At 42.4% G+C, this 12,812-nt stretch overlaps 1 protein-coding gene and 1 long non-coding RNA gene across 2 annotated transcripts; both read left to right on the forward strand.

Annotated features, from left to right (window-relative positions):
• The first annotated feature begins 348 nt into the window (after nt 1-348).
• On the forward strand, nt 349-4,827 carry LOC131251740 (uncharacterized). Its single transcript, XR_009174023.1, has 3 exons — nt 349-686; nt 835-913; nt 4,780-4,827. It is a non-coding gene; the product is annotated as an uncharacterized LOC131251740 (long non-coding RNA).
• Nucleotides 4,828-5,267: 440 nt separating this feature from the next.
• LOC131251739 (aquaporin NIP2-1-like) lies at nt 5,268-12,288 on the forward strand. The gene is made up of 6 exons (XM_058252659.1): nt 5,268-5,411; nt 5,845-5,985; nt 7,205-7,429; nt 10,292-10,486; nt 10,660-10,721; nt 11,937-12,288. The coding sequence occupies exons 1-6, from the start codon at nt 5,286-5,288 to the stop codon at nt 12,190-12,192; spliced, it is 1,005 nt and encodes a 334-aa protein (XP_058108642.1). The 5' UTR covers nt 5,268-5,285; the 3' UTR covers nt 12,193-12,288.
• The last annotated feature ends 524 nt before the right edge of the window (nt 12,289-12,812 follow it).

The following is a 12,812-nucleotide window of genomic DNA, read 5'->3' on the forward strand; positions in this document are numbered from 1 at the left end:
AAAGATCATCTAGAACACACCCCAAATAACAGCGGAGATTATGATTTTCACCGGTAAAAAATTTGTAGGGCCTACGATAACCGTTTATTTACCATCCAATCTGTTCATGAGGTAAAAAATACATGAATGAAGACAAAAAAAAAAAAATCATACTAATCCAAAACTTCCATGACCCCAAAAAGAATTTCAATGATAGAAGTCCAATCTCACACTGTTTTTTGCATTGTGGTCTAATTGATATTTAGATCTGTCTTATTTTTCGTTCAAAGCCTTAAGACGAGCTCGCAGAATGGACGGACGGTTAACTCATACGTCATGATCAGACCCACGGAAGCTGGTGTGAGGTACACGAGCCAATCTCCTTCCCTCTCATTCAAAACAAAAAAGAGGGGTTTTATGAAATATCTAACCCTAACCGACTGCAAACCAGCCGCCCTCGCAACTCCCTGAAGGCTAGCTTCCATCGAGTTTTCCAGCCAAGGATGGAGGTGGAGATCTGCTCTCAACGACGGCTGAGGATAACGCCGGAAAACAGACGCGATTAAAAGTGGCGATCAAGGCAGCGATTTTCAGCCGCAATCGTCGGCCAGGAAACGCGATCCAAGCTAGAATATGGCAGCCAATGCCAAATTCGAACAATGGACAGGCATCCATGGGAGTTATTTATTCATTTTGAGCTTGATTTGGTCGCCGGTTACCATGGATTCCGATTTTGCCATATGTCAAAAAAATCCAGCAATCATCACTCGCCGGAATAAATAGTTGCCAGCATGTTTCATTGGAATTCTCAATCGATGGTGCTGCCATGCTAACGCACGCCATAAGAAGAGGTAGAACAACAACCGCTTTGATACCTAGTAGATCCCGGCACCGGAAAGGAGAAACATATGGGAGACTATGATATGCGGCAGAGGTGCGGACCTTTCATCCCTTTTTTGATATTCCCTCTGTTTTTTTTTTTTTAAAAAAATTTAATATCTTGATGGGGTTTCTGTAAACCCTCTGTAACCGAGAGAAGGGGACAAATACTGCCGCAGCAATCGGGTTTTTCCCTTGTCAATTTTGCCGGAATCCGGCTGCCTAAACGTGAGATCTGATAGCCCCGTTGATTGAGTTTCGCTGATTGCATGTCGGATTTTGGTTAAGGCAATGAACATTCCGAATGGCCAATGTACCAACGTTACGACGGGTATCGGAATAACACCTGTTAGCATTCTTAATGTAAGCAATAGCAAGGACCGAACTGTGCATCAGACATGGAGACCCAGCCCTGTTTTATAATGCTGAGGGCAGAGGAGTTTGAAACCATCAAAACTCCTCTCCCTGGACGCGGATTGCGTCCACCCCTTCCCGGACGGTAATCCATTCGGGGAGGGCTCTGTGGGGCCCATTGTGATTTAAGTGTTTTATACAGGCCGTTAATCGCTTTTCTCGTATCATTTTAAGGTATGTATGTAAAATCGAAGCAGGTCCACAGCTCCAGTGGGCCACACTGGACGAAGCTGACACCCGCCCTTGAGGGCCACTGGGATGGTTTTTTATCATCCAACCTATTAATAAAGTCATGTAGACGTGGATGAAGTGAAAATACAAATGTTGGCTTGATCCGAAACTTCTCCAGCTCCCAAGAAGTTTTTAATGGTGGACATTAAATCTCCACTTTGTGGTCCACTTAAGCCTTGTACCTTGCTCAGTGTTTAGATCATACCTTAAAATGACACGAGAAAAGTGATTAACAGCTTATATAAAAAACTTACATCACGATGGGCCTCACAGAGCCCTGCAACCCAATTTGACAATCCTAGTTCCTCTAGATGTGTATCAGTTTTAGCACTTCATCCCTTACATGAACTTCCGAATTTATCACAACTCAGTGGGGCCCACTGGTATACCTGATCACATAACTCTTAGGGCAATTTAGACCGTTGATCAATAAAGCGACATGTATTTCAAATGCCTTTGATTCTGATTACCACCCAACATACAAAGGCTAATGAATTTGGGAAAATAATCCTCTTAAATGCACTCAGATACAAAGTGTCAAATAGCCGCTTATAACTGTTCTTTGTTTTAAACTGTGGACAACACAATCAGCCATTTAGGATTATTTTTCCAGCACCATCCTTGGGTTATGACCAATTAATGTGAGGCCCACCACTATATGGATGGTCTGATTTGGGGCACGAAAATCTTACATGTTCAAAGAGTTGTGTACGGTTCCATGCTTTGTATGGTTTCGATCGGCAGGAATCTTATCCAGCCGTACGGCGGAGTTGACGTGAATTTGTGAATTGTGACAAGTGGACATTGTCGTTTAGCCCCCTAACGGTGTTGGATAATTGCAAATACCTCCCCTCTGGTTTCTGAAAATTGTAAAGAACTCCCAAATGTTTGGAATATTGTAAGTACCTTCACTTTGTTGGTTTTCCCACACGGTCTATTGGTACAGTAGCGTTGCAGACGCATGGGGCTGCGACAGTGTATGTCCTCGAGCTAGGGGAGTAAATTGAGTCTTGGCCTCAGCTCCACTCGGCTCGGCTACTAGCTGACCTTAGCTCGGTTCAGTCAGCAGCTGGGCCATATCGAGCCAAGATCGAGCCGAGTTCGCTATTACAGCATTTTCACAAACACCTGGACTACACCTTCAAAATCTCAGTGTATTTGAGACAATAATAATAGTTTTACAGGTATTTTATCAAACACCTTTTAAGCAACATAAAAATCAAGAAAAAAAGGATGTTGGTTTCATATACATACCTTCCTTGCACCACCCACACTTTTTTGAGTCATTTCATCAAACACTTGGTGAGCAACATCAATATCAAAGTAACCAAGTCACTGAACTGGTTCGATCCAAGTTCGATTCGAGCTGGGTTCGATCCGAGTCGAGTCGAGCTAGGGCCAGCTCGCACTCAGCTTGAACTCATTTTTAAACTCAAAAAATCAGCTTGAGACAATTCGAACTCAGCTTCGAACCGAGTCAAATCAAGCTTTTTCGAGTCGAGTCGAGCGAGCTAACCGGAGCTAGCCTGGTTCATGTACACCTCTACATCCAGCCTGCTTAACATTTTGAATCCACCTTGAAATCGGGAACCCAAAAAATATGAACCATCCAACTATCAGGTAGCTCACCACATAAATTTAGAGGTTTTCGGGGTGGTGTGGCCCACTAATTATTGGGCTAGTGAGTAACACGCTACACCATACAACTTTGTGAGGTCCACCATGATTTATGTATTTTATCCGCTCTGTCCATCCATTTTACCATATAATTTTAGGGTTTGATCTCAAAAAAGAAGAATATATGATGTTCAAATGGACCATACTATAGGAAATGATTGAATTGAATGTCAATAGTTGAAAAGTTTTTGTGGGCACAGAAGTTTTGGATCAAGCTTATATTTGTGTTTTCCCTTCATCCATATCCGTATGATCTTATAAACCGGTCAGATGACAAAGAAACATCACTGTGGGGCCTAGAAAGGTTTCAACGCTGGAAATCATTTTCCTCACTTTTTCCTGTGGTATGATCCACCTGACCTGTGCAAATGCTTCAATTTTGGGCTCAACCACTTAAATTAGATGGAAAAACGGATAGGTGGCGGCGTGGATAGACCACATACATTCAAGGTCGGCCCAATGAGTTTACTCAGTACGATGAGAGCCTACTTCGTGGCTCAATACGCAATCCGATTTAGGCGTTTAATATTTATGGCGGTGGAAACCTGGATGGATTAGATATTATTTATAAATAAATGGTACTGGCCCCACACAAGAAAAAGTATCTTTCCTATGATGAGGGTAATTTTTGTCAAAGTGGTGCAGATTCCTCGGACCAGAACTCCCTGCCATGGGGAGAAGGCGGTGCGGCTTCAGTGGATCCCTGGATCGTGGGGGCCACCGTGACGTATGTGACTTAAATCCACGCTGCCCAACAGTTTCAAAAGTTCATTTTAGGGCATGATCCCAAAAACAAAGTAGATCCAAACCTTAGATGACCACACCACAGGATACGTTGGTGATTGAATACCCACCATTAAAAACTTCTTGGGGCCACCTGAACGTTTATTTTCCATCCAACCTGTTGATAAGGTCATAAAGACGTGGATGAAGGGACCGCACAAATAAGCTTCTAATGGTTAATCACCACTGGTCCGCCTGATATTTGGGTCTACTTTATTTCTGAGATCATGTCGTAAAATGAGCTGTTAAAACAGATGTACGGCACGGATGTAAGGCACATACGTAAAAGGTGGGCCTTATAGTTAGGGATTCACCCACCTCGATGGGGGAGCGGGAGCGAATTGGCTGGGGTACCGCACACGGGACCTCGCTGGTGTGTCGATGTGGCTAAGTTTTGTGGGCCCAATATGAGGTACATGTTATATCCAAACCGTCTACACATTTTTTTGAAATCATTCTAAGAGTTGAGCTCAAAAATAAGGTAGATCTAAATATCAAGTGGACCACACTGAATTAAAAAAGTGAGAGATTTAACGTCTACCATTGAAGCTTTCTCGGAGGTTACAGAAGTGTTGTATATCTTATGTTTAATTTCACTTCATCCATGTTGGTGTGACTTTATGGACAAATTAGATGGAGGAAAAAATTATGGCGGGCCCTACAAATGTTTTAAAGGTGGAAATTATTATCCCTACTGTTATTTTTGATGTGGTCCACTTTAGCTTTGGATATGACTCATTTTTTCAGCACATGCCCAAAAATGATTTCATGAAATGGATGGAAGGTGTAGATATAATAAATGAACTTTTTTGCGAGGCTCTTCTACATGCGGTACAGCAGCTAATCCGATTTCCCACCAGCCATTATCGGTGCTCTGTGGGCCCCACCATGATGTATGTGTTTCATCGATGCCGTTCATCTATTTTTCTAGATCATTTTATGCCCACACCATAATGTATGCGTTTCATCCATGCCGTCCATCTATTTTTTTAGATAATTTTATTGCATGAGAGAAAAAATGAGGTATATCCCAATCTCAAGTGGACTATATTACAGGAAACAGTGTTGAATGAATTTCGACCATTAAAAACTTTTTGGGGGGCTATAAAAGTTTTGGATCAAGCTGATCTTTGTTTTTTCCCTTCATCTGGGTCTGTATAACCTAATCAACATATTGGATGTCAAATAAACAGTACAGTGGGCCTTAGGAGGATTTTAATGGTGGATATCCAATCAGTATTGTTTTCGTATGATGTGGTCCACCTGAGATTTATATTCTTATCATTTTTTGTATCAGGCCCTTAAATGATCTTCAAAAATGAATGAACAGAATGGATGAAGCACATACATCATGGTGGGGTCCACAGAGCAGCCAATCCGTTCCCGGGATCCACCCAAGCCACGCCCGGGAGAACTCACCACTTGCAGATAATGTACCACAGCTTGAGGTACCTACAATCTTTTTGGCCACAGTGCCACTTGTACAGGAAATCAGTACCGTGGAAAAGGTAGGACAGCCACAATGAAAATCACGCGGGAGAAAATCAGGCCGTTCTGTTCATCAGGTGGGCAACACTTTGGAATCAATCGACGGACATGGGGCTGACTCAACATACACTTGTGGCCCACCTAGTTAGTGGATCAGCCTGATTCCCGAGAAGAATGATTTTCATGGAGCCTACCATTTTAGTGATACTGATGTCCAATTAAAGTAGTATGTTGGCAGGCATTATATATATATATATATATGAGAGAGAGAGAGAGAGAGAGATTTCAATATTATAAGTAGCCGGAGAGAGAGAGAGAGAGAGAGAGAGAGAGAGTTTTCAATACAATAAGTAGCCGGCTCCTTCATTGCAAATACAATTTTGTCCTTGCCAGGGAATGGCTTTGATTTCGATGCATGAGAGCACAAACCAGATCCATGACATGTTACAAGATGGAAATTCATCCGAAAATCCAAAGCTCGGATACATCTCGAAACTCTACAAGAAGCATTACCCACCTGGCTTTTGCAAAAAGGTTCCTTTTCTCTTTTGGCCTTCTTCTTCTCTCTCCTATATTTCCCGCTTCTTCTCTTTTCTTTCTATTTACATGTTAGCTTGGTTTTATGAGTTTCTTTTCTTTTGCATTGAATGCAACTTTTTAATTTCTTGAGACACGTTTGGTTGCACCAAATATCTATTAAGAGATGCCGTAGAGATATCTGGACGTGGATTTCCTGCGAATGCCTTTCGCAGGAGGTTCCTGCGCTGGGAACCCAGGTGGGGCCCACTGTCATATTTGTGAGAAATCCTATCCGTCGATCTGTTTTTTGAGTTCATTTTAGGATATGAGGCCAAAAATGAACTGTATTCGATGCTCAAGTGGGCTGAAAACATGATAATTAAACGTCCACAGTTGAAATATTCGTGGCCCCAAAAAAGTTTGAATCATGCTATTTGTTTGTGTTTTCAGTTCATCCCAATACAAATGACGTTATTAACGGTATGGATAGCATGTAAACATAACTATAGAACCTAGGGAGGTTTAACGGTGGAAATTTCTCTAACCTCCTTTTCCTTTACTACGGCCAACTTGTGTCTTGTATACTTCTCAATTTTAGTTTATCTCCTAAAATGAGCTCAAACAACGGATGGACGGGGTGGATTTCTGACAAACATCATGGTGGACCCCACCTGGGTTCCCAGCAGGAACTTGCTGCGAAAGGCTTTAGCAGGAAATCCGCGTCCGAGATGTCGGCAAAGCAACAATCAGAACGGAAATAGTCCAAGCGCACCTCATGATTTAGAGGAAGAGAACGAAGACCGTTAAAATTCGGCAACTCATCAAAAACCGATATTTGGTGCAACCAAACACACTCTAAAGAGTTTGAAATTTTTTAATCAGATAGAATGATTTGTTAGTTTGCGTCAAGGGTCTTCTTTCTTTCATAAAGGAATTGCAATCTTCTAACCACTATCATTATTTATTTGACTTTCCTTTCTTTTTAGAAATGATCCGGTGTGAGGAAGATTATTTTCTTACTATAGATCAACGCCAACTCAAAAACTCTGATCAGGATTTCCTAAGCATTATAATGGAGGAATGTTACTCATCTGATTTATATCAGAACGATCCAATTTACTGGTTTTTTTATTTTTGGGTACAGACAATCCTGGTTAGGTCCATTAGATGAACGTATCTGATCTCATGCAAGTCTAGGTGAATTTGGCTCATGTACTTTTTTTTTTTTCCGCAGATTCTTGCAGAGACAATAGCAACGTTTTTACTGGTATTTGTGACTTGTGGTTCGGCTGCATTGAGTGTAAACAGCCAACAAGCAGTTCCAAAGCTGGGAGCATCGATTGCAGGTGGGCTTATTGTGACGGTCATGATTTACGCAGTGGGCCACATCTCGGGTGCGCACATGAATCCTGCGGTTACGTTTGCCTTTGCAGCTATCCGGCACTTCCCTTGGAAACAGGTACGCACGCGTCTATCCGTTTTCGTGAAGAATAATCACATCATGTTCTTAGATTCTAATTAAGTCCTGACCGTCCAAATCGCTGACCGACTTTGGATGGAACATCATCCAAAAATTACAATGAAAAGATTATCGTTTGGTATCTGATTCTACCTTTGGAATTAGGACCACTTATTTTTTAACTTTTAACCATCCATTTTATAGCCATCAATTGGACGGTTAGGTTTGCTCAATTAATCTCTTTTTAGGGTTTGCCTCATCCACAGTGTGTCCCATAATTTGGATGGTCTGGATATCCAAACACAAAGATTATGTTGGTTTAAAGATGAGTGCCCGATATGTGGAGGATCAGTCACCGCCATTCACCACTTTCAAAATGGTGGTGCAATATCCTAGGAATCTACTTCTTATTATGATATCATCGCACCGCATCTTGTACAGTACACGTGGGTTTCCATTTCAGGAAAGTAAGGCCCATTTTTCTGTAATCAAGACCATTGGCCATTCGTCTCCCACCATGGATAGACTATGGATCAAATTAACCTTGATGATATATTCTTAAACTATTAATTCCTGGACCAGGTTTGGACGGTTAAGAACGCAAATGCAAAAACAACATGAGAAAGTCCTGATATTGGGTTTTTTTCTGATAAGCAGAAGCATTAGTCCGAATGGAATGAATCACCCAGCCATGGCCTCACTTGCCACAAGTGAGGTTGTGCGTACATTTGCTAAGATGCCGTCGGACTGATCTGTGCCCAACTCCGATAGACCTGCGGGGGCGTTTGGCTAATGGGATTCGGTGGTAGTGGGTTTTAAGATACTTGCAGCGCCTATCTGGGACTCGCATGAGGTATGGGTTGTGAAGCTCCATCTTGGAATTAGCAGTAGGGGGTATATGCAATCCTACTTCGAATTCGTATAGCCGGTGGACCCTACCATAATGTATGTGTTTTATCTATGCTGTCCATCTATTTTGAAATATAATTTTTAGACTTGATCTAAAAAATGAGGTAGATATAAATGTCAGGTGGACCACACACTATGGGAAAACAATAGTGATTGAATTACACCATTAAAAACCTCTTAGGGCCAACTATGCGGCTCACGTAGATTTGGATCAAACTCATTTTTGAGCTCATACTATAAAATGACATGGAAGAATGAGTGGCCGGCATGGATGAAACAGACATATCATGGTGGGACCCACCGAGCACCGACTAGTAGTGGCAAGATGAGTAGCCAATATGTTACCCAAACACGAAGTGATGGCATCCAAGCCATGGGATTAGACGACAATTCCGACACAATGTAATCATTACGTGTCGGTAATTCCATCCCACTTCGTAAGATTGAACCCTCAAGATGGCAGAGCCATCTGTCTACGGCATGACTTTCTACATGATTCATCAATCGTGACCGTTCATCTAGTGTGCCCTACCATGGATGGCGCTAATATCGAAATTTTCATCGATTGGACAGACTTAATGTCAGTTTCCTGCACTGCATATCAACCCATTAATCTTTTCTGTTTTCTACCGTTGCTTTCAAGGTCAATCATCACATGGCTATGATCATCAGAGATTTACATATTTTGAACCCCGTTCGATCCATAGTATAGTTTATTAGATGGACGGTCTGAATGACAAATCACACTGCATCATGTGTACCCTGGAGTGGTGGCTCTGCCATCATCGTGTTGTACCCGCTCTGAAGTACCATCTACAATGTGTTTCCTGTGTTGAAGATCCTGATCGTTCATCAGGATCGCCGCGGTTGAGATCTGTAGCGGCCCAACGAAATAACGGTCAGCGAACCGCCGTGGGAGAGTGACTACGATGGATACTCTCGGTTCAGCCACCGGCCGAACACCTCGCTTTCCAAGGACTTCAAGAAAATTCGATTTGATAGAATTTGGAATCCGGCTTAAGGGGGGAAAAGTTGCTGATTCGATATAGTGACGTAGGGGAATCGGATGAACGGCTCGCAGTAGACGTTGGTTGATCTGACGGTGATTCGGTGTGCGGTGAGATGGCCTTTTCTGGCTTTCGGAGTCGGACAGGGACTTCGAAAGCGCATCAAACGTGAAAATAAAATAAAATAAGCTAATTTTTTATGCGAATAATTATATAATACTCGGTTGCTTATGGCGCCTGATACACAGGCACTCCGAAATTGTCCACGTCCCATATACACAGGCACTCAGAAAAGGAAGCGGATTGGCTGGTGTACCTTACATCAGCTATATAGCTGCTGTAGGTACGTGTCGTGCGAAGACGAGCACTGACGCTCCTCGAGCTCCGAGTTGTACGAACGGTTCAAAGGAGATCAAAGTTACATGGCCCCACAGTGATGTATTTATTATATCTACACCGTTCATCTCTTTTTAGAGTTCATTTTAGAGCATTATCCAAAAAAAGTGAATCATATCCAAAGATCATCTGGACCACACCATAAATAGCAGCGGAGATAATGATTTTCACGTGATCCAAAACTTCCGTGACTCCAAAAGGGTTTCAATGGCAGACGTTCAATCCCCAGCTGGTTTTTGCAGTGTGGTCCACTTGATGGTTAGATCTATCTTATTTTTCGTCTCAAGCCTTAAGACAAGCTCGCTAAATGGATGGATCGGCTTGGATATAACACATACATCATGATCAGACCCACAAAATTTGCTGACGTCAATACAGCAGCTATATAGCTGGCGTGAGGTACACCGGCCAATCCGCTTCCCTCAGAAAATCAGTACGGCTGATCTTCGTGGTGGACCCCACCTTTTAGACTGACCGGACATTTCATGAGTGCCACACATAGGTAGGGAGAAATAAATGCTGATTAATTTAATTTAATTTTCTCTGGCAGGTTCCTTTCTACATGATAGCTCAGCTAACAGGATCATTGGTTGCCTCGTTTTTACTTCTCGAGCTGCTGGACCCCATAACTAATGTGGGGACCACAACTCCTACTGGAACAGATGCTCAAGCTCTGGTGATGGAGACAGTCGTAACGTTTTCCATGATGTTTGTCACGTCTGCAGTTGCGACCGATACCAAAGCCGTAATTTCCTTAAAACTCTTAAGGGCTTGTTTAGTCATTCCATAGTTTAAAAACACCTAGTTGAGTCGAGTTTCTTGAAAACTCATCCGAGTTTTTCTGAGTACTATTAAATATTTCTAAATATAAATAATATATAAATCATGATCATTTGTGTTTTACTCGTTTGAAAACAGGTGGGTGAGCTTGCAGGGATTGCCGTTGGTTCTGCAGTTACCATAGCTTCGATCCTCGGCGGGTAAGCCCAACTAACAGAGCGACTTTTTTCTCTCAAATAACAAAAATTCCCTTGACCCAACCCAACCCATTACTCCATGGCACGACTCAACCCAATTAAAAGTAATCAAGCCCGACCGGCCCCAATCTTAGCCGTTGTATTTAATTGTAAATGGATCAGACTCGACCTGACCTTACCTGATCTGCTTGGCATGACCCAACCCAGGCTCAAGAATGAAGTATCAAGCTAAAGGTATACCAATCCCACGTATGCATACATCATATGTATGTGTGTATCCTTATCTTTTATTAGTTTGTCCTGGTTTTTGGGCTGGACTCAGTCCATCCATAACCTATATGGTCAGGGCAGGTTAGGTTGACCCATCTACTTTAACAGACCACATTTCTAATACGAACCTGCCTCATTAGTTGGCTGGACCAATTGACCCACAGGCCAACCCAACCTACTGTCACATTTATGAGTTTACCGAATGATATGTGTCTGATATTGGATGGGCCGGTTTATCACAAAATTCATTTAATTGGTTTGGGTTTTAATCGTCTCAAAGTTGACCCAGCCTACCTCAAACCCAGTTGGTTGGTTTCGAACCACCCAAAAATAGACCTGACCTCATTCCCATCTTGTCACAATCTGTACCCAATCCTTAACATTTTAGGTAATCAGGACCATCTCGATCTAGGGCAGTCAATGGGTCGGGGTAAGGTTGGGTCCTATAGTACCTTCATCCAAGCTAACCAAGTTTGAGTTGGGTCTTTAAGTACCCATATCCAATCTAGGTTTGGGCATTGCTAGGCTAGGTCTAGTTCCTGAAGATTTCGACCCAGATCCAATCGGTTCTGGTTACCAGTCAGGTACTCATTGGCTTTTTGGATCTAGATTACGAGTTAGGTTCCAGAAAAATAAAGAGTATTTATGTGGTCACACCCATCCGATAATTCGACCAGCTTGATATTTGGGCCACCCAAAGGGAATGCTGGGCCTCCTGGATCTCAAACACACATATTAGTACATGCCATAAATGCAACCAATTTCTCTAGAAGAAGCAAATCAAATAAATGACCACACAATTTAAGGGTTCTTAGGTTGCACCAAACATCATGAAATTTCATGATTAATAATTTTCATGATATTTGGTGCAACCAAACACATCCTAGAATAAGAAAAATTATGAATATTTGGAAACATGATGATTAATCCGGAATCGAATCGTCTTAGGCCAATCTCAGGAGGATCGATGAACCCGGCAAGGACTTTAGGCCCCGCAATTGCAAGCAAGAGATACCATGGGATATGGGTGTACATTGTGGGTCCCGTCGCAGGGACGTTGCTCGGGGCATCGTCCTACAATCTAATACGTGTGACGGATAACCCTCTGCATGCAGTCCGTTCACAATCTCCGTCGTGCAATTTCCGTCGCATATGGAGCAGCGAAACACCAGTTGCTGAATTGAACTTTTCCGATAGCCCATGATTTCAGAACGCTAAGCTGTAAGCCTGTAATTATCCTAATGCTTGTTGAGTTTGTGTGTGAATTGCTTTGTTTAAAGAAGCTCTCTCTCTCTCTCTCTCTCAAGTGGGCCCCATGCTCTCTTTTTTATTGGTGTCTAGGATGGGCCACTTCTTTGTGATTTGCACTAATGTGTGGTTGTAGATTGGGTGGGCCCCACTCAACTGACATGGGCTAAGAGGTAAGCAAAAGCCCGGTCGGACGTCGTGGGCTTCAAAGCTAAAGTATAAGGATGGACAACTTGTCATGCTATCCTATCTTTCTTACCAACATACCACCTTTTGTAGAACATCCATGCCATGAAAACTGTAGGCCCCATCATGAAGATCACTCATCTCAAAAATCAAGCTGATCCGCTGATTAGATGGGCCACACCTGTGAGTTGATTTAGACTGTCTGTTAACCATAAGCAATGGTAGTGATTGAACGCGTACCATTGAAAACTTTCTAGGGCCCACCATAAAGCATATTCATAATATTTATTTTCCATGAAATCTGTTGATAAGATTAACCAGGCTTAGATGAAGGTAAACAACAAAGATTAAGCTTGATTTAAAACTTTTGTGGCTTACAAAAAAGCTTTT

The sequence above is a fragment of the Magnolia sinica genome, chromosome 7 (genome assembly GCF_029962835.1).
Source record: "Magnolia sinica isolate HGM2019 chromosome 7, MsV1, whole genome shotgun sequence".
Taxonomy (NCBI): domain Eukaryota; kingdom Viridiplantae; phylum Streptophyta; class Magnoliopsida; order Magnoliales; family Magnoliaceae; genus Magnolia; species Magnolia sinica.